The following is a 24,898-nucleotide window of genomic DNA, read 5'->3' as shown; positions in this document are numbered from 1 at the left end:
CAATATTTCTAATCAGTAGACTCTAGAGCTGCCCTTACTCTTTGTGCTCTGCATCGTGTCAACCTCTGATACACCGGACAACAGTATAAGCATCATCACATACATTTGCAGCATTTCTGCAAATACACTGCGCAGAGTAAAACACTATGGTGGGAGTAGAGTTCCCTTCTTTGGGTTTCGGTCCTCACTCAAGTGGAACAAGAGGACGACTCTAGGACCTTCTTTATGTTTAACGTCAGAGCAACTCATCTGCAATTCGGACGGGTGAGTTTTCTTAGGGAGGAAGTCTTCCACAGCACCGGAACCTTCTCCTGGGTTGGGATGTCCTCCAGATTCCCAAATGGCTCGTACATCCGGGGCTAACGGGACCTGGGTCTGCTTCCTTGTTTCCGTTCAATAAAGATGCCAGCTGCATCTTATCTCCTAGAGATGGGCTAGAAAAGGACGTGAAGGGATCACCATCATCTGGTGTGACAAATAAAAGGCGGATGGTCAAGGTCTGTTTGACCTGATTCTGTTCCTGTATTGTTCTATTGGGACTCGATCCTCCTTTCCATCTCTGCTCCTGACTTTAAGTTGCTTTTGTTTACCTCAGTAATTCCTTGTCTGGTGATTTATGGATTATTGGCGAGGCATCTCACCGTTTTGGTGGGGGAGGGTGTCGAAGCTTTAGATGGTCACACACTCAGTCATGGCATTGATCTCCTCTCCGTGGGGCTCACAGAGTGCATCCCCTACTGTAACCTCGAAACGACACCACAGAGCTCGTTGTGTCTCCGAAGCTACCCGTGTTTATGAATCCTAGTTCAAAGGACGTCCCTCGTTTCTCCTGATTAAAAAACGCAGCCTTTTCCGCTGAGATGGTACTTTCGTTCAAAAATCAATCACCTCTTTAGCGCTTGCTTTAATTGGCTCGTTATGCCTGCCATCGCAGCCCTATATTTATTTACAGCTTAAATAAATCTGAAGCAATACATGAAAACATAGCGGCATAGCATGCTACACATAAATTCTGCCGGCATTTCTTCAGCATAATATAACAGTAATGTATTCCTCAGACAAATGGGCAGTACGCGTAAGAATGGTGGCCCGTACAGCTGACAGCTACAGCAGGGGCAGATTCAAATAAATAATTTAAGCGCTGAGAAATCCTAAAGGTTACATCTTTTCTTAAATTAGGTTTTATTCACAGATGTGTAAAACCCATCACCATCAACGTGTCATTCTGCGTCAAATTAATGCACGAACGCACACGACGAGTTTCTCGCAGGTCAGCTTGAAGTCGTGTTTTGAAAAAGACGCGCTGTTCTTTTTCTTTTCTTTTTTTTTTAACCAAGCTTCTGTGGAGACAGGTTCATAATCCCCGTGTTGATGAAATTACGCTATAGAGTATCAGCTAAACCTAAAGCTCTAGGATTATGAGAACGAGAGAGATAAACAAGAAAGAGATTAAGCGAATGATGGAAGTCCGCTGACTTGACGGAGCTTTGCTTGGCAATTTTAATTTGATTTCCTTCAATAAAACAACAAAGTCTGCAAGGTCAGACGTCATGTACATTTAATGAGCTCTAAATCTTGAATCACATTGGGGCAAATCTCTCAACAAACACAGTTGTCGGGGTAATTACTTTTAGAACAAATGCGGACAAAAATAAAGACGGACATCCTTAGAAAACGCCACAGAAAAAGCAAATAGAGCCAAACCTCTGATTTTTACTATTACTTTTTGTAAGATTTCAAACATAACCCACTTTCCATAGATGATATGGAAAGTGGATTTAAATTGTATAGATTTCACTTGTTGGATTTATTGACAGCTCATGTAGTAATGTGGCTGTTTTAGATCAACACCATGCATTTTGAGGATCTTGGTTTGACTTTTATGCAAACAAAATCCAACAACAAGCATTGTTATCATAAACACCCGGTAGGGGTGTTATTTGACCCCACGATGCCTCTCTACGCGTATGGGCTCATCTTCATTTACTGCAGTAAGTTAAATATACTCGTTTGCCGCCTACGCCTCGTATAACGTACTGCACACGAGTTGATTTCATTTCTCTAATCAGACTTCGGTGCTTTCTTTATTTTGTTATCTGTAACTAACTATGTGAAAACTGAAAAGGTACAGGATGAAGAAGAAAGTAATCTCTCCAATTTTCTGTCAACACTGTTAAGAAATAGAGGAGGAGGTGACAGGGTGATTAGACATTAACAGATGGTTTGGGAAAATAGGCATCTGTTTAGATGTCAGATCTTAATAACTTAGCAGAAACTGCTACGGTAGATTTTATTTTACTTTTACTGTGGTGAAAGGTTAGAAAGAAAATTTAATTGGTCTTATTTGAAACAAGCAAGCAACAATTACACCTAATGCAGCCAAGGCGTGTTATGGACTATTAATTATGTTAAACATTTTTTTTAAACAGATTTATTCGGTAGAGACTTATGTAGAGACTTGGCCAAAAAATTAGAAAGAACAGCAACTAGAAAAGTCCTAAATTTAGTTTCAAGTGCTTCTTGGAAAATGTTTTGTTTTCTTCTGTTATTAACCTCGGATCTGTGTTACAGGTTCCTTTCAGGCTTTTCCTTCGCCTGCATTCAGACCCAAATGAATAAGAAAAGTTACATATTTCATAACTGACATCTACATGACATTGAAGGTGTGAATTGGATCTCTGAGACATTGTAGTCAAAAGATGGAAGTACCTTTTACCAAAGAGAGATGTAGGTGTTTTGACCAGGAAAATCAAATATTCACACTGATTGGTCTGGTTGCATTCATTAAAATGCATTTATATCCAATTAGGTGGTGTGATAATTTGGACAGCCAAAAAGAAAATGGCTGATGCATGTCTGTATAAATGCTTTGTACGTCACACAGACAACGGTTCTCTTTTGGTGCTCATTTTTGGTCCTCAATTTTGGATTATGTGTATTTATACGTTTGCCTGACTGGAACCTGGATTATTTATTTTTTCTTTAGGAAATGTGAAGAAGTGTGAGAGCGACAGTAACAGGAGCGCTGTATAGTAAGTAGCTCATGGATAACAGTAGCCAGAGGGAAGAAAAATTCAGAACTGCTCTGCTGGTTGCATAAGAAAAACTGAGGAGTATTCCTATTAGCAGTTTTTACAGACATGGATTACAAGATACCACATCCGTGCATAACTCTGGTTATGCTCTTGAATAGGTTGCTATGTGAAACAATGTTGAGAGTTTTTTAAAAAATTTAATACAGATTTGGGAACAAATCATAATTTTATCACAAGTATCTCTTGTAACAAACTGTGAACCATGAACAAAAAAACACTTGCATTGCGGCTGAAATAAAGAGTGGATCCAATTTCTTCCACAGTGACGCAAAAGATTCGCTGCTGTCGGTGCCAACGGCTGCAAAGAAGCAAAAAGAGACTAAATCCTTACTGGGGCAAATGCTACTTTCTCAGCACGGTAGCCGAGACTGTTATAGCTAATAATAAATAGCCCGTTTGTTGTGTTTATCAATTAGTAAATCCAACAGATGTTCAAACTCGGAACTGCTTTACAGTTTGCTTTGTTGTCATTGCCAGATCCCAGTTTCAGAGGTAAATGGAGCCCAGAATAAGCAGCTACCAGCTCTAGTTCTAGGTTACTGTCATTAGATTAATTTGACTTTTCATAGTCAGTTTAGTCGTTTGTTTTGGTTTAAGATTCCTCATTGCGCTTTGGTGTTATGTATTTTTATTAAGCTCTGTAGCTGTGGTTCTAGTGTATTTTGTTTGATTTTAAAAGCTCATATTTTCTATCCTGCTTGGGTTTTTACTGCTTTGGTGTCCTCTTCAATCCTTTTTTTTTTTTTTTTTTGGTGACAATTTCTCCTGTTGGCTCTTGTCTGATATATTTACTTTTCTGTTTTTGTTTTCCCATCTTCCCTACATGTTCTACCAGCCATTTCTCCCATTTCCGCAGTACAGCTGCAGTTATTTGCCTTCCCTCAAAGCTGCACTCAGTTTCTAATCTACAGCCTGATCCTTGTTCAGTAATCAACTCTCTTTGCATCAATATCTTTCATCCGGTCGGTTCTTCGTCAAACCGCCCCGTTACACCACCATCCTCTCTTGTCCGTTACTTCTTAGTTTTCAAGAGAACTTTTATTTCTTTTTTATTTTCCTGCTGCTTCCTTATATTTTGGCTTCTGCACATCACTATTATGGAACCAGGAAAAAAAAAATTTGCAAGAATTTGCCTTTTGTGTTGGTGGAGAAAAAATGCAAAATGTAGAAAGTGAAATCTGTTTTTAAGACGCCATACTCATCAAACAGACTAATATTTTTAGTGAAAGTGACACATAATCAATTAAAATATCAACAATCAAGAGGATACTTCCCTTTATTTAAGCAAAGGAGCTGAAAAAATACAACTAAAGAAAATCTGGACATTTAGAATCCTCAACTCCTGTTTTATGAACATGCAGAAATCTCGGCTGCGTTCTTTTTTTTTTGTTTCTCTCTTTGCTCTTCACAGATGCTGTTATTCTTTGTTGCTACATCTCTTTTCCTCTCTCTCTCCTCCGGTTCAGATCTGCGGCGCCCGCCGCAGCAGCGGATGTCACGCGGACATTCGTACGAAGAGAGAACTTCGTGGAACCCGAAGTGCTCTGCGGTAGCCGACCGTCAGATGCTGCTTCTCGACGAACTGGAGGCGGTGAGAGCAGCTTCTCATCTGTTGTGTCCCTCTGTGTCGTCTCTGTGTCTTCTTTTTCTGGGTGAATCTGATGTACTCCTGCACAATAGCACTTTCATCCTGCTCCACTTTGAAATTAAGTTAGGACGCAGACCCAGAATCTCAATGAGAGTTATGATTAAAAAAATCTCAGTACTTGTGGGGGGGGGGGGGGGGGGGGAAGAAAAATAAGTTGATGCTCCACAGTATTAAAAGGTTTTGTGTTGAAGTCCAAGTGTGGTCTGGAAAGGACTTTCTATAGCAAATTAGTTTTTTAAATATATGTTCATAATACTGTTTCACTTTTCATCAAGTTATTATGAGTTTGTCCGTCAGAAAGATCCTTTCAAAAATCTGAAAAGTTTCAGAGCAAGCAGTTTTTTCCCCCAAGGACAGTTGGATTGTGAAAATCTGTGTGTAGTTCCTGCTTCTTTGTTTTTTTTTGTTGTTTGTTTATTTTAAGGGAACCAAACAAAATGGCTGATATCCTAAAAAGAAAACACTTTGAGCACTTGCTAAATGAAAAGTAAATTATTATGCCAAGTCATGTCTTGCATTTGTTTCTTTTTTTTTTTCTTTAATGCAAAAGTGATAAAATTATCCCCACGGCTTAACGGCTCCATTTGATCTCTTATCTTGTGTACAATCTGCCTCTAGTTTCCGTTCTGTTGTATTTCTTGGTAGTTGGTAGCAAGTTTGGGCCAGCTACCAGTGTCAAGGTATAGTAAGGCGTTTGTAGTTTTAACACTATTAGCCTTTTAAAGGAGATGCCAGAGAAATTATTGAAGAGATCTGAGTATTTTCTGAACCACAGAGTAGCGATGTGTGCAGCACCCGCCACTTGGTGCTGCATGCTGCCAGGCTGCTGGGTGGAAGAAAGTCGCTGCTCCTGTCCCAAACTTACATGAAACACGAAATCAGCTATTTGAAACTTCATCCGATGGCTAAAAACAAGGATAGCCATCTGTCTTAATCAGATAAAATTGTTCTAAAACTGTAGTAGGAACAAAAAGGAGTTATCTCCCAACAGCACTGACATTATTGTGTATTTATCTATAAGTAGCAGAACACAAAGGGATCATTGTCAAATTGTGATTAAAACTAACATTTTTAATTCAACCAGAGGTTCATTGTTGGTAAATATCGGTGTGAGTGTGCGCATTATTTTAAATTATTTTATTTCAGTTTGGTTTGCCAGATCAATCTGCTCTGGTTTTGGTTTCACATCGCTGAGATGTTTCACGACTCTCTGATGTCTCGTTCTTTGTCGTTCACTGCCCTGAAATTCTCATTCGCTCCTCTCCTTTCTTTAATTAATCTGGAGACGTTTTCATCTTCTCCACTTATGGCCTGGAATCGTTCCACCTTCTAAATTATGAATCAGAATCAATTTATCTCTAATGACGAATGCCACCGTACAGTATCTGATATGTTGTTTTCTTTTTCTTTTTTTCCCCCCTCCTTCAATATTTCAAGCCTGGGAACGTAGAGTGCTCTAACACTTCAGATACATTATTACTCTGTCACCAAGTGTAAAAAAAAAATGAATAATGGATTAGAGGATGAATAATGGACTATAAAAATCTCATTATAATAAAGAAAAGCCACAAATTCCAATATCTGGTGGTGATATAGCCCTAAAGATCACTGACCTTTGTAGTTCGTACAGGTCCTTGTAAGGGTTATTTATCTCCTTTTGATCTTTTATTCATATTAGAACCCTACTCAAAGTTAAGGTTTGCTTAAAGTTCATCCCCACTCCTACGCGCCAAGAAATCTAAAAGAAAATGAAGCTTGAATTTCTATTTTTTTTCTCCTAAATATCTAAAAATTGTGCATTCGTATTCAGATACTACCTTGCATGAACTCCAGTGAACCTCCCACAGAAGTCACCTAATGAGTAGATAAAAATCCTCCTGTGTGCAATTTAATTTCACTAGAAATGGAGACCTTTTGTGAAGACTTAAGAGGTTTTCTTTTTTTTTTAGAGAACAGCAAAAAAAAAAAAAAAAAAAAAAAAAAAAAAAAAGACCAACGCACACGACAGGAAAAGTCATGGGAGAAAGTTGTGGAGGAGTTAAAGCAGAACGAGGTTATAAAAAACAATATCCCAGAGTTTGAACGTCTCATGGAGTGCCTTTGAATCCATCTTCCAAAAACTGAAACAGTGCGGCACAACTGCGAACAAAAAAAAAAAAACAACAACCTAAAAACAATGGACGCCCACCTGAACTAATAAGGCAAGCAAGGAGAGTCAACTAGCCTGTTAAACTGTTAGAGGTGCACACCACAAATCGTCCAGGAAAAAAACGGCATTGTTAAAAGAAAACCCACATAAGTTCAGTTTAAAGTTTCCCACAAGTCATGTAGACGGGGAAGGTTCTCTGCTCTCAGGAGACCAAAACTAAAGAGAACTACATGTGAAACGCTACAAATGGCAGAAAGCTAACACGCTAAGGCTATGTTTACACAATATGTACAGTAAGTTAGACCCAAACACGCTCGTTTTCTTGCCCGTACAAGATGTGTAATGTTTCATTTGTTGTTCTATGTGTTCTGCGTGTTCTATGACTTTGTGGTTTTTTTGTGTTTTTATGACGTGAAGCACTTTGAAATGCCTTGTTGCTGAAGCGTGCTATAGAAATGAAATTTGATTTGATGTACATCCAACGTTTTCCAGCCTAAACATCCCAATTCTTCTTTTTAACCCCCAACAAAATCCAGTCTGTGACACTTCCACATGGGCTGCTAATTCGGATACGCATCCGATTGTTTTCAAAGCGTCCCCCGGTCTGAACGGTCATGTCGCAACTTTATCCGGCTTTTCTGTCATTGATGCGAGACATGCATCAGAGCACCGCACCAGAAGAAAAAGCCAGTTGAGGTAAATCAGGATGTAAACAATGGCTAAAAATTACAATGAGAAATTTATGAAAGAAGTCTGTCGCTGAAGTGCAAACCACTCCTAGCTCTGACTACACATCCAAACAGTATTGACTGCAATTTTCTTTTCAGAAATTGCAGTCAATACTCCACAAAAGGCCGTTGCTTACTTTCGATTAGCTTCCTTAAAGTTGCTATGATCTTGTGACGATACTGTTGGATAAACTTTTAAATTGATCCACAAATCTATTATTACTCTTCTTCCGCGCACGTGGGTCACATGGAAGTCTCACTGCTGTCGGGTTTAATTGGCAGCATGAAAAAATTGGTAGCAAAAAAAAAAAAAAGTCAGAATTGAGCATCGAGACCTGCTGTGCGAGCGTAGCCTCAACCCTGAACACGCTTTGAAAACGAACGTTCACAGATTCTCTCCATTCAATAAGACGGAACTAGAGCTGAGGGTTTTTTTTTCCCTAGATGTGCAAAACTGGTGATGCCACGGTCTGCTTCTGTGAGTTGTAGATCATTTAGACATCTAAGTAAAGAAACTTCGGAGAAACAACACAGGCACCTTTAGTCTCCCGATGCATAAAGAGAGTCGCAGAGAGGATCAGACGGAGATGATGATGACCCGACAGTCGTATCGGAGGATGTGAGAAAACGAGGCGGACAGGGCGCCGCGGTGAGCCTAGAGGTGTGAGCGTGTTAGATAAGCCATTATCGCCACCAGAGAAGGACACCGGGCCGTTGTTTCATCACAGCCCTTTTCTTTTCCCTTTTGTGTTTTCAATCATCTTCAATGCGAGCTACGGGAAGAGAAAAGTCTGACACAGATTGATGCGCTGCTAGTGTCTGCTCTGCTCAGAACAACAGACACTCATTCATCAGAGTTACAACAGCTATTGTGAGGCGTCGACCCAATACGGCGTCCAACACAGTGGACAGAATCACCACAGCAACGGCGATAAGACCCTTAGTAGCTGTTGTTTGTGCAATGTAGGACTTGTTGTCTTTGGTGGTACTTCTGTCAATTTTGTGATATTGGTTTAGCTGACTTAAGATGACTGATCATGTTTTTTTGTTTGTTTGTTTGTTGTTGTTTTTTTTTGCAGGGGAGGCGCATTGCGTCAGCCAGGGCCCATCTCCTGCGACGCACCATCAGCGTTCCAGTGGAAACTCAGTTTCCACAGTTCCACAGCCAGCTTTCCACAGAGAGCGGTAAGCAGCCCAAAGCTCCCCGCTGCTAACGCCGAGCTCTGGCAAGTTTTTTTCTTTTCCTTTTTCTTTTTTTTTTTTTTGGACAGAATTTCACTGGCTTCACAGGCAATTTCATCTGCGACTGTCAGCAAAGATGTTTGATTCACTGAAATCGGAAGTTTTCACGCATTTGAGTCAGACTTGAGCCGAGTGGAGTCGGTGAGGTAAACTTCCCTCCAGGGAAGGAGGAAGGTTTTGCTTCCCAGCTCAACGAGGGGATTTGTGTGGTGTTTTGTTTCTACCACTTATCCACTAGATGGAGAGCTTGCTGCTTTGCACTGTTGCTCTGCACTCGTCACACTTCAACACTCAAAAATAGATGTAAAAGTTTTTTCGTTGGCATGCAGTCTTTAGGCCTAAGTGTATAAACTTGATCCAAATAGAGAATCTTAATTAAAGCTCAGGGTTGACAATCAACACGTAAAGTCAGATTTGGAAAGAAGGTGGTGCTAATTGGCATGCAACCTATCGAGGTGTTTTGGTAATCAGGTGTTTATTTATTTTTTCTTATATGAGTCACATGTCAGACTTCTGGGCAAGAAAACAAGGATGCAAGTTTATGGCCTGTTTGACTTTCTATCCCGTTTTTTTGGGGGTTTTTTTGTTCTCCGTATCTCGGCCGCTATATAGCTAACTTGTTAAATTACAGAGTCAGTAGATTTCTGGACAAATATTGGATGGAGCAGCACCTTTACGCTTGTGGCTCGTAAAGGACAAGAAGCACACATCATGGTTTTAAAATGGGGCTAAGGTTTTGTGTCTGTGTGACTCGATGCACAAACTCTTAATTAATATTAGACATTATTGAAGTGAAGTAATTTGAAAGTAAATACATGTAAAAAAAAAGCTGGTTTGTTTAAAGTTGAGTGGAAGGAAAAGGTGTAATTTCTGTTATAGTTTGCATGTCATCTTACTTGGATAACCATATATATATATATATATATATATATATATATATATATATATATATATATAAATACTTGGTATGATTTTGTGTTTTTGCACTGATCTCTCACAGCTTTTATACCTTTTAGAAAATTAAGATTAGTTTAAACCTAAATCTGCCCGGGGGTATGACTATTTTGGGGCTTAACTGCATATATTACTCGTCTGTCTCAAGCATCTCAACTGCAAACACGTGTTTCATGCGTGCGCGTGCGTTTGTGTGTTCCGGTTCTTCACCCTGCAAAACCATAAACAATATTTGTAATTTAGTCGGCGTGCGTCCCACCTGCTCAGGCTTCCCGTTCAAAACGAGCAGCGTAAGAAAGGAAAACTACACGCCCATGAAGAGGTTTCAAACAAATTAGAGCGCGCTTTCATCTCGTTTGATCTCACCTGTCGCCTCCGTTCTTTTGAACTCGTCAAGGTTTTGATGGGAACACGCATTCATTTTATGAAAATAGCAGAGCGCTAAGTATTTGCTACAACTTGTTCTATTGGTCACACGTTGCACGTCTTTCCCGGTTTTTAATTTGCGGTGAGCTGCCGTGATTTATAAAGGATTAAACAGAGATATGCTTTTAAAGGATTTCATCTTGCAGCCCAAATGCTTCCTTTTATGTGTCTTTAATTCCTGCTTGTAATCCTTCTCCCAGAGCGCAAAATGACTATTAGCTCTGAAAAAGGGTGGCATACAAGGATGTGAAAATGTACACGCCAGCTTAATTTTACCAGTACCATAATAAAGAATAGCATTTAAACTTATGCTGTTTTGAAAATTTGAAAAGTCCCTGAAGATTTTGTCATTTAATTTGATTTTGAGTATTGAGTGATGCACCAGTGAAAAACCTGTAGCTATAATCAAACTATGCTAGCATGTTTTTTTAGTTAGTTTATTTTTTAATGATTGGATATGAATTTTAATACTACTCAAAAATTCATATAATGTAAATATGCAATAAACCTGTAAAAGGCTCACTTTTTGTCTGAAATGTTACTTAAAACAATTTAATTTCTGCTTAGGAAAATAGGAAGTGGATGTTAATGAAACTTTGTTACTCAGCGTTTTGAATAATTGTTGCTCAGTTTGAATTTCAGACATGTAGTCAGGTTTCCTCCTGATGTGAAAAGTTGAATGGAGCACCGTAGACCCAAAGATCTTCAGAAAGAAGATTATTGCAGCTCACGAGTCTGGTAACATATTAAAAATGTTCTGAAATAATTTGAAATCACCATATAAAATAGAGTTTGTGATTGGAGGAATAATTAAAACAGCTCCCAACATGTCAAGTTCCTACCGTCAAAACAAGTTCATCATGACATCAGACCGCAAGATGCAGAATACACCAATAAATCCATCAAGGACAAAGAACGTTTGAAATTAGCAAAACATATTACGAAAGAATGTGGTGTTCTCTTTCCCCATGGCCATCTGAGTCCTCAGATTTGAATGAGCCTACAACTTCAAGAGAAGTGCTCCTTAAGAAAACACAATTTTGGCTTCATCCACATGTATGTTTTGTTTCCCACGAGGATTGTAGTAAACTGCTAACTGCACTTCCGGTGGTCCTTAAAGGAGCAATATGACGTATTTTACCAAGCACATAGTGCCATTTCATAGCACAATCAAGTAACTGTTACCCTCAGTTGTTAAAAAAAGCTCTATATATCAAGTATAATTTAAAAGAAATGTGATTTTGTAATTTTACACATTGAAATTGGGCCACTGTCTCTTTAAAAACTCCTGCTCTTTCTGAAACTCCGCCTTCAGAAAGTGATCACATCCCTCCTTGATAAAGTTTTCACCAACTTTGCACTGAGAAGTAGCTCCTATAACGAGCTCAGCAGATGCACAGGTCCACCAGGTGTTTGCTAATTGCTGCTGGCTAGTCTGAAGGAGCTGAGTGGGGCAGTCGTGGGGCAGCGCTGCTGTGTGAGTCGGAGGCCTGGAAAACACAACTCCAAGGAGGAGCTGTGTCTCGAAGGCGGGGCTAGGTCCACCCAGGCGTTTCGCACAGCTGAACGGTTGCCACGGGAGATTAAAAGATCTCTTAAACGTGCATGAAAGAATCAAAGGAATGTTTCTGATGCCATGATGTAAAGCTCAAATTCAATTTTACACAATACCGCCTCTTTAATGGTTACGGAAACTACACTAAAATCTCCCTATTATTCAAAAAGAAAGTGGAAAAGTCTGATCGGAGAGGCGACATTTAGCGCAGCTGCAATTCCCTCCACCCAGATTTCTCTTGCTCCATGTGGAAACTGCCCCTCAGTCTCCTCCCTCCTGTTCCAGGCTCTGCTATGCTCTCGCTGCCTTGCTCTCCACAGAGGGGCTCAGTCAGACAGATGTAACACAGCAGCAGAAGCTGGAGCCGAGCTGAGCTGGCAGGCGGCTGGGGCCCAGACCAGTGCCAGTAGCTCTTATTGGAAAACCGCAACAGGACTAAAGTCGGCAGCGGAAGGACGATACATCATCCTACCTGTATCTGTTGAAGATCAGTTGGCGAGAGTTTCTTTTTTTTTTTTTTTTTTTTGTGTCTTAGTCAGGATGTGGGAGTGTTGATCTGAGCGCTCATCGTCACCCTGCGAGTTCACCATGGAGCCTGACACGAGCACCAATCAAGAAGCACCGAATGGTAAGAAAGGAGAAAAGAGAAGATGAGAACACTTGAAAGGGAGAGCAGAGAAATAAAAAGTTTTTGAGCATGAGAGTTAGTTGGGTCACGTGTTTTTCCAGTTAGCCTATTTTTATTGCCAGGCTGTTGCCTTGGCCCTCTGTGGTCATCATGAATAGGACTTTAGAGCAGGGGGGGGGGGGGGTGAAGAGGTTAAAAGGGGGGTTACATGACAATACAATGAAATCACAGTGGAAGTATTCAACTTCAGCAGTCGTCTACTCCGTTTCGTTTCTGCAGCTAGAAAGTGCAGAAGTGTGAGAAAAGTGCGTGTGGGATTAGGAGCTCTCTGGTTTCTGATTGCGCTCGAGCCGTTCCCGGCATGAGCCTCGTAAAAACACTGGAAGCGCTCCTCTCCTCTTTCGAGAACAGAATAATTAGCATATGCGAGGGCCGTGGGTGTGGGATTCCTGCTCCAACGTGGCACGATAATTTGGCGGTCGTGCGAATCCGTAGGTTCGCGGTCACCGCCGTGTCAGAAGTACGTGGGGTGTTTGTGTGCTTCGAGAAATACCCAAGAGCAGCACGAAAGAATGAAAAGTGGGATTTGGATAAAGTGGGGAGGAGAGATAGAAAGACGGAGAAAGAGAGCGAGAGAGAGAGAGTTATGTACACAAATAAATCCAGGGGGATCTGGACTCCGCTGTTAGCCGGTCGCTCTTTTTCCCTTTCTCGTCTTCCACCGCTCTGAATGTTAGCGCTTAAACTTGACAGTTAAAACGCAGAAAGAAAAAAGAAGAAGAAGAAGAAGCAAAAAGACACTTATTAACTGGACCAGAAAAGATGTTTTGCCTTCATGGCCGACGGGAAGGACTCTGCTGTGCTGCTGATGAAGAATGCAGTTTAGAGAATGAGTCAACAGAGAGCATATTTCCAGGAGGCCATAGTTTCTCTCTGCCAGCGTCTAAGCCACATTGTTTTATGTGCTGGGCCGTCTGCCATGGTAGAGAAGAAGTCCCAGAGAAAAGAGGGAGGTGGGATAGCTGCAGAATAACAGGGTTTTTATCCGTCCTTTGAGATAAGAGACCTCTCCAAACAGTCAAAGTCAGATAAGTAAGAACCCACTTTTCCACACCTGTAGGCATCAAGGATCCCTGAAAGAAAATGACACGCATCTAATGTCTATCATTTGGACATGGGATTTTGGAGTTAATGTAATAGATCTGCACAAAGGAACTGACAAGCTGGGCAGGGAAAATGTGGTGGTGGCTGCATCATGCTGCGGGGATTTCACACTTCATCCGGGACAGTCGGAATGTGGACAGAGGCCAACTCGGAGCAAACTTGGACGAAAACGGGACAATGATTCTAATCATACAGCCAGTGGAAATGATCGTCAAGAGTCACGTCAGAGTGATCTTGTTAAAAGTCGAGACTAAATCCAGTTGGGACGCAAAAAAAAACCCCCAAAACGCTTTCCATTCACTCTGAGCTTTAATTGTTCTGAAGAAACAAAAGATCGAGCGATTGCTTCAGTCTCTAGAAAGTTTTGGAGCTGTGGGTTGTTTACCTAAATATATCTAGAAACTAAAGCAAAAATTTTCAAAGCGATTTAATTTTCCTTTCATTTTAAAATGAAATTTATTAATTTATTTTTTGCATCAAAAAGATAAAATGTAAAAAAAAAAAAAAAAAAAGTCAATGGGGCATGAATACTTTAACAAGGTAATCTAAATGGAGATGGGTTGGCCAGAATTTGATATCATTCGATCACGTCCTCCGGGTTCACCGTTTCTCAAACGGGTATCAATTTTCGCTCTTTCTCTCTCTCACACTTTCTCGCACCACTGCTGCTGTTCGCAACAAACAACCCTGGATTTATCTTTCCGTGTGCATTTTGTTGTCTTATATTACGTATTGCCTTGCACATTTCCCCCCACCCTCCATGCAAAGTAGATGAATTTAGCTGACTGTTTTAGCAACGAACTGTGACTGCATCCATTTCCTGCTTCTGTCAGAAGATTGTGCTGATGCTGGGCATCTTTTGTCACTTAATAGAAACTGCATTACCAAGCTAATTCAGAAGTTTTCTCAAACAAAGTACTGAAAATAGAACATAGATTAAAACATGAGTTAGGATTTGATGCCGGTAACTTGTGTTAGCGGGCAGCATGTTTACTGCCTCTCCTTTTTAGAAACACAGAGAATCGATAATGCAAAGTGTTTTTCCATTTTTGCATTGGTCAAATTGGGTGGGTAACATGTCTGGACTTTCAGTCCTCCAATCTACCGTCAAGGCGCTTCTTCATCTTCTTCTTCTTCTTCTTCTTCGTCTTACCAGATGCTGTGAGCTGCAGTATTTGCTGGATGCGGTTTGATTTTGAAAGGAAATGCATTGGAGAGGTTTTTTAAAATTCCCTCGTTAATACGTAAGGCAACATGGAGTATTTCATCAAAATGCGCATTTTTAACAAATTATGTGGAACTGATAATGAAAACTGATAAAAAAAAATTTTCCACATAAATGGCCGACTTAAAAAGGGGGCAAAGAGCTTCTGCACATCCAAGTTTTATGGAGCTAGTTAAAGTTGAGGAAGCTAAAAACTAAATGCTACCTCCCCTTACTTTCGGCTTACTTTGCGAGAACACCGAGTCCTTGATATATTGAAGGGTGTTGACGGTTTATATCTGACAATTAAGACTTATTTAGGAACTTAAAATGCTTCGTATACCACTCGATCATTGCCAGTGTAGTCATTTGGAAACCTTTTTGGAAATGTTGATTCACATGCTGCTCTGAAATCTGAACTAGTGTGAGCGTCCAGAGAATTAGCCCGGGCCTTTGCCATCCAATGCAATTCCGCTTGATTCTCATCTCCCTTCACTGCCACGTCTGAGCTTTCTTCCACTGAAGTGGATTTCTCCGGTTGAATTTGAACCGGGCCAATCAGCGAACAGAACAGGTTGTGAACGACGACGTCACTTTTCGGCTCTGTTTTAGAATTACAGTCCGCCTGTGGGTTTTCAGTGGCAGCAGAGGAAGTCGGCGAAGCCTTTCAGTCCGTGTTGGCAACGCTTCCAAATATTGAGTTGACGTTTTGTTTGGGTCGGCACTTCTCTCTTCGCGTCGGAGGGCAGTTGTTTACAGCACAGGCTAGTCCCGGTAAGTTTCATCATGTCAAACTGGTGCGTCGCACACGTCATGGGCGAATGTTGATGAATGGGTCAAATCTAAAACTTCCAGGAAGCAATTGCTTTTACCAAGCTGCCAGAGAATATAAACCTGGCGAACTTTATGCGTGATTTTTCTTTACTATGATTCATCCTATGAAATGTCACAAAGTAGAACTTGTCTGCCAGGGAAGATTTGAAAGAAAGTGAAGAGAGGCCATACAGAGAAGCTGTATTTTCAGGTCTGACATATAAAAATTACATAGGAAACCATGTGAGCATTTCGTCAAGGCATCCTTTGAGGACTTTATATTAAACTCACGATTTCAGCCAGGGATACAGAATACAGTGGTGGAAGACTAGAGATTCTGAAGAGACGTGAAACGGCCACATTTCCAGCAGTTGAAACAGGAGTTGCTTGTGTTGTCCTTTTGAATTTTAATTGTTAAAAAAAATGTGAAGTCACTGTAAGAGTCTTAAACTTACGACTGAATGTCAGAAGGGGCAAGTGGGGGAGTGGTTGGCCATCAGAAAATAATACGTCTTTCTAGCTTGTGTTTTTAGCATCATTGTAGTTTTTTCATCCCTTTTTAAAACCAGAAAGACAGATTTTTTTTTTTTCTTTCTTTTTTACATCAAGGTACAAGATACATTTTATTTAAGTGGGTGTGCAAGCCAGAGATTTGAGCACAGAAATCTACAACATTGAAAAACTGGAGAATGTCGTGTTGTCTTCCTGACAACACCGAGCTGACGCAGTTAACCAAAATGCAACACAACGGTGGGAGCATCATGCTTTGTGGGTTCTTTCCTTTAGCAGGCAGGGGGGGAGGGGATGGTCAAAATCCAGATCTAAATTGATCTGAAAATCATATTGAAAAACTTGAAGATTTCTAATCATAATTGAATTTATTTAATTTCCCTTTCCCATCAATGTAGGAGTTTTTTTTTATTGAATATTTATTCTACATCCAATCGCATAATCTCTAGATTTCCAACGCTGATAGAGATAAATATGTATTAATAGCAAACATTTCACATAGGGGTTTGAATGCTTCTTCAGTGTACTTCTGCAAAGACTTTCACTTTTGTGTAATATCTTTACAACAGAAGAATAGTTGAATAATCTGTTTCAGTTTTGTTTTCCTACATCCGGTCAAAAAAATGTCCCAGACTGATTCTGATACATTTGTAACATCAGCTTCAGTATCCATAATTATCAGAATAGTCCACAAAGGGAACTCTAGTACCAAACTGTTTTTCTGCAGGATATGCTGAAAACCTCACAACGCATTTCTTTCTTTTTTTCTCTCTCTCTCTTTTATTTTTTTGTTAACAAGCAGAACTCCTTTTGTTTGGAATCAAAGTGAGAACATCTTACAGAAACCTGCAGAGATGTGAGGATGTTTCAGAAAGAGAAAAGGACCAAGGAGGGGGAAAAAGAAAAGTTCCACACCGCGGCCCTCATTGTCATGTAAATAGGTCTGCCTGTGTGTGGTTTTTTTTCTTGTTTTTGTCCTAGATGAGAAAGGTGGAAGGCTTGCTGAAGTAGCAAAGCAGAAGACAGGTGGACATATTTGGTGTGACTGTGTATTTTAGCTTGTCAAAGATTCTATTCAGCTGGAGAAGTGAGCCAGCTGGGATACTTGAAGCACTATTATTGGAGACAAGGGGGCCTTTCTCCTCTTTTTTTTTTCAATTTCTTTTTTCAATTTCTTGTTTGAAGTGTTTCTCGCTACACTTTAAAAGAACTCCCAGATGTCGTCAACATGAAACTATGGTCTTGTGCTTAAGACTGCTGTGGGGCTTTGTCACAAAGAATACTCAGTTTTCGGGATAAAGGATTTCTTCTTGGTTGTGTTGTCATGTGGTAAAACTGTTGGGTGGCACGCTCGGCATATATTTAGTAACCGTGCTGTCAGTGTAGAAGTTGTAATCTATTTTACACCAGGCTTTACAGGCAGTTCATCCCAGTTAAAAAGAGCCATTTCTCTCTCTCTCTATCTCTCTCTATCTCTCTGTGTGAGGGCAACAGTCTGCACAGATGTTTTCTAAATGAAAATTATATATGTTTAGACTCTTTCCAGTTGCAACCGCGTTCGTGTGCCTCAAACTACAGGATGTGCATGCATGTTTGTGTATAAACTTCATTTTTCACTTAATTTTCTTGGCTTGCCCTAAAAGGTTAAAGAGAAGGCCTGAACAGTATATATATATATATATATATATATATATATATTTTAAAGTGAGACACTAGGTTGCACACATTTCACTTATTGCACAAGTGAAATGTATGCGAGGCAGAGTTTGTGCATCTGCAGTCAACGGAAGATTTACTCTTAAAGTAACGCTACTGAGATGATCAAGTTTGCCCACAATATATTAAATATTGCTTACTGGAAAATCTGCTTATGATTGTGTATTTTTATGTAAATTCCAGCCGGGGGAAACGGCAACATATTCTCCATGAGCAGCAGCACTCTGTGTGATATGCAAAATGCCTTAAATGAATACCATCTGAAAGCTGGTGGCAATTTTCATGACGTAAAAGGAAAAAGGAGGGAAAAGTGAAAACTAGAATTAATTTTTTTTGCAGAATTCATGTGATAACTTTGCAGTTGAGTCCAAATGTACAGTACAGACCAAAAGTTTGGACACACCTTTTAATTCAATGAGTTTCCTTTATTTTCATGACTATTGATATTGTAGATTCACACTGAAGGCATCAAAACACATGTGGAAATATGCACTAAACAAAAAAGTGTAAAACAACTGAAAATAGCCCTTATATTCTAGTTTCTTCAAAGTAGCAACCTTTTGTTGTGATTACTGCTTTGCACACACTCTGCATTTTCTTGATGAGCTTCAAGAGGTCGTCACCTGAAATGGTTTTCACTTCATAGGTCAACCTGCCCTGTCAGGTTAATAAGTGGGATTTCTTGCCTTATAAATAGTCATGAAAATAAAGAAAACCCATTGAATTAGAAGGTGTGTCCAAACTTTTGGTCTGTACTGTAGCTCTAATTGCGGCTTTTTATCTTCAAATAAGTATTTCAGAGGGATGAATCTTTTCGTAGTCTTTTTACAATCGGCAGCGGTTTACAAAAACCATTTGTTACTGATTCAATAACCATAGTTGTATTTAATTTTATCAAGAAGAATTTTGAGTCTGGCACGTAATCGCTTTACTTCAAAAATATGGACATGATGCTTCACAGCTTCTGTCACAAATTTAGTGCTGAAAGCCGAGTTCCTGGATTTTCACTATTAGTTTTAATCCTTACGCTGGTGCAGGAAAAAAAAAACCCATCAGCATGTTTATCAGGTCACCATCTTGCCACCAAGTACTTTAATCTTTTTCAGTGGATTGGGTGGAGATATTTGTGACTTCGGTCACAAGGAATTATGCACGCAAAATTGAAAATGTCTGTTTGCGGTGGCCGCTGAGAGATGAGCACGCTGAGGCACGGAAGGTCGTGATGGTCATGGGAACGCCGAGGCTACGGCGATGCTATGTTAGCAACCAGATGAGCTTTGTTCTTCCATCATCTTCATCAGAAATAGTGGGTTTCTCTTTGATAGCTGTTCAGTTCCTGTGCTACGGTTGTCGGAAATCTGCCGCATGACATTTAAAAAAAAAAAAAGAAAATCAGACTTTGTTTTAGGTCCCCAGCAAGCAGCACAGACACATCACAGATCCACCAGAAAGCAATGCATTAACTGTCTGAGTCCTACTGTGCCGGTGTGACATTTTATTTGACTTTGTCTATGAGGAGCGACTTCCATGTCTTTCTGACTGAAATGAGTGACAATGGTGTAATCATTGATAAAGTGTACACTCATGAGGAGTTTGTAGGCTTTATGGAACTTAAAGTTGGAATGACATGTCTTTATTTTTTTTTTTTCCAACGCAGTATATTTGCCCACATGAGACATTACAAGCTGCTGGTTTGAGTAAAGTTTTGGCATACCAAAGTTGAGTGGTCTAAATTAATATATTATAGTCACTTTAAGAGAATAAAAGAACCTAGAAGCAGATGGCTAATAATTATGATGCTGTAACTTTCTTACAGTCTGGTAAAAAAAATTAATTAAATGATTCCTGTTTTGCTCTCTCTGTCTCTGCACATGTTCGTCTTCAAAGCTGGGACTGGATTTCTTAAAGTGATAGTTTGGGTTTTTTGAAGCGAGATTCTGTGAAGTAAATATCCGTAATAGATTCCTTACCTCTAATACGCATATTTAATTTCTTTCTAAAATTTTAAAACCATGAAGGAATCCTCATTGGATATCAACAATCTTCATCAAAGGCGTAGAAAGTGCATCAGTTGACCACATTTGAGGAATTGTACAAATTTCCATGAATATGAAAACGAATTCAAATGTTACATTAAATTGAAAATGTTGTGTAATGCAAAGTAGTTTCTTAAAAAAAAAAAAGAAAGTAGTTTTGCCTTCATTTAAATTTTTGTAATAAACAAGACCACAAAATTCCAGTGAATTTGACCAAAAACAAATTTGGCACAGCCACCTATTACACTTTACCAAGTACAGCAAGCAGTTTTGAAGAAATATTGGCCTAAATTCTGCTTTTGCAACTGAGAATACAGAAAACCAAGAAAGAAAAGGAAAGCAATCAGCTCGGTACCTTTAGGATTTTGTACGGTTTACCTCTAAGAAGGCAAATATAGAACAGTATTTGTAACATTTAGATCTACCCTCACTTCCAGATCCCTTTTTTACACAAAAATCTTTTTGTCAAACTTTGTAGATCTAAGTTAAATAAGGTATTCTGCAAACCCTTTAAGACTAAGCATCATTAAATTTTCCTATAAATGTTTGCTTTCTTATAAACAGAAAATAAGATAATACATTATCATATTATTTGCTTTTTAGGACCAAATATAGTTCCTAGTTTCAAGCGTTTGTTGGAGATGACAAGACAACTCTCAAATTCTTGAAATTTTGCTATAGCTGAACTGGTTTTTGAACTTCTGCTGTTCTTCTCAACACTCGTCACAATAATTAGCACCCCTGGTAAATGATGTATTAATATCCCTTCAATACAGAAAGTAACGTGTGATTTCGTTGAAAAGGATGTTTAATATTTCTGTGAGGGTTATTTTCTAACGACACTCTTGATCTGACAAATGAGACTCATCAGTTCTAATTTACTGAATTATGAGAAGATCCAGCTTCCGATCAGCTATCTAGTATTATGTTCCAAAATAAAACCATATATCAAATATTTTTACCCAATAATATCTCCAAAGCATACTTCACTTCATGTCGTCTACGGGATTAGATGTCAACTTCTATAATCTGGTGCTCTGGGCTGAAAAAGTGATTTCTATATTTTAGGGTTCAGGAAATCTTCTATTTAAGTGATGAGGGAGTGCACAGTGCATGTAAAGGGGCGTGGCCTCAAGTAAGCAGTGTTCTGTGTTCATGTTGTCATGAAATAGTACAGATTCACTCAAGTGTACTTTCATGAAATCTGGTCGCTTTAGTCAAAATTACCCAGAAATATATGTTTTTCAACCTTTAGTGTTTAAAAAAAAATCCTGATTTATTCCCATCTGTTTCTATAAATTTCTGTCAGTTTCAATGGAAAGTTTTCAGATTTTATTATATGGTATTCATCAGAATACCACATAACTGTGATGACAAACCAGGCCAGACGAGGTTTTCTTGCTACCACACACTCAAAAAAGTAAAAAAAATAAATCAAATCTATACTTTGGTTGCCATCTTTTGCGACTAGCACTGTATCATCAGTAAACTTTAGATTTGCTTATTTATTATTTATTGACGTCTTCTGACGACACGTGAAAAGTGTTTAAGATCCGCATTGGTTGCCGACACGTGAAAAGTTTATTAAACACTTAAAACTAGTTTGGTGATGGGGTTTGGGGGTGGAGAGGTGAGAGGGGTTGGAGGGGATATAAATAACGCTGCAGAGGCAGAGTTAAGCAGTAACCTCAGGGAGCTGTCTTGTGGCCAGCGGCGGCGGTGGCACAGCTCCATTTGGCCCCATTTGTTAGAAAGCCTCCCTGATGGGAGACCGTCAGTCACTGTGAAGACCCGCTGTGGAGGGAAGCAAAAACAGAAGAGACGTAAAAAGACAAAAAAAAAAAAGAAGCATCTGTTACAACACAATATCTTGCTCTAAAAACTGGAATCCACATGGGTCTTCTGGTGGAGATGTTGTAGATACTAAACATGTTTACATGGTAACCTAACGTGTGCGTGCATTTAGCGGTTTCTGTCCACGTTGTTCAGTGGCGAACAACACAGCAGCGGGCTCGTTCGCCACCGTTCGTGTTGCGGCAGTGATTTTCGTGTCCCTGTAAATCTTCCTTTAATTTGCTCTTCTCACACTGAGCGGCGAAAACCAGGAAGCTGAGGGTGGCTAATCGTATTCTAATAAGTAGGAGGCAAGAACCAGAAGAAAATCAGATTTTAATCAGTGTTTTGTTTACCCTTCCGTCTTGTTTGTGTGGCTTATCCAGTCACAGATCTGCCATAATCCTCTGGTATTTATTTCACCGCCAGAGTTGGTGGGAAAATACAGTAATCTGAGCCTGAAATTAGGGCTTTGTGGAAGTAGCAACATAAAACACAAGATGGAGTGCTGCTTAGAAAAGAACTTGGTTGGTTGTACGAGTTGTATTTGGACAGAAGCTTTTAAATTGAATATTAAAACCAGGTTTCCCTGGCAACATATGAACAGTTTGACGGACAAATGCAACTTCCTGGATCAAACGTAAATATACTTGAAAGAAAAGAAGTTTTTGGAAAATGTTACTCACGTAAAATCAATGCAGATTAAAATTCTTAAAATAATTCTACACGTGGCATATTTGTATTCAACCAAGAAGGTTGTTTCTTTTGGTAAATGAGGCTGTCATCACTAAACAATGATAAAACAGTGTAGCCAATTCAAGTCATGTCACTTTATTTACAAAGAACCACCAGTTTAGGCTACTTTTAATTTATAAAAGCATCAACTTAGGCAGATTTTTAAAGTCAGTGAACACAAATGGGTTTTAGATGCATCATTTACAGTGGAACCTCTGTATTTGCAAAGTCGCCCTATATAAACACCTATGGCTGCCTACTCTAACCACCAAATAGGCATTAATATCAACAGTGGAAGCCATTGTAGCACTGCCACAGATGTTACATCTCTATATTCTAGACTCATGGTGGTAGAGCCAATCAGCGCCTAGGAAAATGAATGGTTCTCACTATGTTGTCTGCTTTGCAAATGCTAGCCAAAAACATGTCAATTAACACCATACCTATGAATTTTTGTTTCCCAATCTGCATTTTATTTAAAATCTTAAAAAATCCATGAAAGAGCAACCTTTCTGCTAATAATTTGGAGTAACATTCCACAGAAAAATGAGTAAATAGGTGAATTTGCAAATATGGAACCACTAGTAGGTAGTAAGCTAGGCGAATAAAGCTGATTCAAATTGCGAGTTTGCGGTTGCAATGCGACAAGATGAAGTTCCACGGGCATGAACACTTTCACACAGAGCTGAAAATCTGTCACTTGGCTGATGGTAAAGGATGTCAGAGACCACATGGAAAATGAGAAAGAAATGAAATGTGATAGAAGTCCTTGAGACTTTCATTCCACCCCTCTTGTATTATGAGTGACTGCAGTTCCTGCAGGACACCTCTACTATAGACTTTTCCCGACTTGAATTCCAGTTGGAATCCATCCACAAAAAGTCACTGGAATGGTAGCAACCTTACCCCCAAGTGCCCCACAGACAATTCCCTTTGTCTCCAAAATGGTAAATGTAAGTATTCCTCACTGCCCTGTGCCCCTCTGTGTGTCTGGCAAAAGTAAGGCAGACACTGCGATTTAAGTTGGACCTGCTTTATGTGATAATTTTTCTCTGATTCAGCATTCCAAGGCCCGGAGGGTCATTTCCTTATGCATTACATTCACTTCTAGCAGAGACCTTTTGAATGTTGTTTGCTGGGTTCATTGTAGATTCAAATTAGCCTCGATTTACTTTTGTTTTCTCGAGTTTTACCGTGATTCTCCTGCCTCTGTTGCTTGTGTTCCCATGTAAGCTGCCTTTCAGAAGCAGGTAACAAAAAATAAATAAAAAATAGCAAATGAATAGACTAAACAAGCACAACTTAAAATGTAGTTGTCACCGTCCTTTCTCCATACGTTTCACACGTTCTCCGGCACAAACACACAGAAACCGACTCGGGAACATAAACAGAGCGACAGCGGATGAGGGATTAGGGAGGCAGAAAGGAGGACAAACAAAGAAGGAGATAAAAGAAGAGGTGTGTCCGAGTTGTCAGTAGGAGTGAACTGCGGCGCTTCACTTTGTCGTCCCTTTGTAACTCTATAGCCCACATACCAAAGTCATTGCTCACTTGAGCTTCTTCTTCTGTCTTTCTCATCTTCTGATCTTACAATCCCTCTCTTTTTATTCTGTTTTCAGTTGTGAATTATTTGTTGAAATTCAGACCAGCCAACATCCTTCTTTCTACCTGCGTTAACTTAAATTGATGTGCTATGAAATACAGGTCAGGCTTTCCACACCTGTGGACGTCTGTGATCACCACAGAGGATTTTAGATAGGAAGATCTTCTAAGCTTATTTTGAAGTCATTTCGAAGCCAATTTATTCATTTTCTGTATCCGTCTGCTGCATAAAGAAGACGTTTTTCTCAGCTGTCATTGGCTGAGTGGCAGGTTACCCAGTGGACATACCACAGAGTATGTCCACAGAGAGTCAGAGTCTCAGTTGGTAGTCAGAAACCTCATCAGGATTATGTTTCTGATGCTGATCTGGTTCCTTTGAGTGTCAAAATAAATATGATATTGTACTACTGCCTATATATTCCAATGATAATACTACATTTCATCAGTTTTATAGGCAATATCTCTTTTTTTGTGTGTGTGCCAGTAACAGATTTTTCCCCCAACTCGATCAAATGCACAAGGCATTCTTAATGCTGCTGCTCCAATAGAGGGTTACTTAGGTTATTAAAGCTGATGTGGTGTTCTGACGTCATGTCACCCTCTTCATTTGATTATTTAGAACTACACACAGTCATATTCTTTAAAATGGAAGATAGGTCTTGTTTTTTATTCTTTTTTTATTGGTCTGATGCAGTATGCTAGTTTTAAATGTCATGTTTTTAAGTGGAAGAATCATAGTAAACATCTAAGTAATGTGCTTCACGTAGTTATAAAGCTCCTAAAATAAATGGGTTTTTCAATAATAATAATAATGTTTCATTTATTTATTTATTGTGTATGTAAATACTTTTTAACATACC

At 39.4% G+C, this 24,898-nt stretch overlaps 1 protein-coding gene across 5 annotated transcripts in view; it reads left to right on the top strand.

The window, feature by feature from the left end:
• Positions 1 to 24,898, top strand: part of LOC114149067 (disabled homolog 2-interacting protein) — a 184,085-nt gene that overhangs the window by 6,552 nt on the left and 152,635 nt on the right. For 3 of the 5 annotated variants that reach the window (XM_028024623.1, XM_028024625.1, XM_028024624.1), the window contains exons 2-3: positions 4,562 to 4,686; positions 8,700 to 8,805. In XM_028024623.1, coding sequence (XP_027880424.1) covers positions 4,562 to 4,686; positions 8,700 to 8,805 — 231 coding nt within the window. Of the gene's footprint in view, positions 1 to 4,561; positions 4,687 to 8,699; positions 8,806 to 12,141; positions 12,426 to 24,898 lie in introns of those variants that run through there. The other 2 variants (XM_028024628.1, XM_028024627.1) reach the window with 2 other exon arrangements.

The sequence above is a fragment of the Xiphophorus couchianus genome, chromosome 8 (genome assembly GCF_001444195.1).
Source record: "Xiphophorus couchianus chromosome 8, X_couchianus-1.0, whole genome shotgun sequence".
Taxonomy (NCBI): Eukaryota; Metazoa; Chordata; class Actinopteri; order Cyprinodontiformes; family Poeciliidae; genus Xiphophorus; species Xiphophorus couchianus.
The sequence above is the reverse complement of the archived record's forward strand: the minus strand, read 5'-3'. Positions and strand labels throughout refer to the sequence as shown.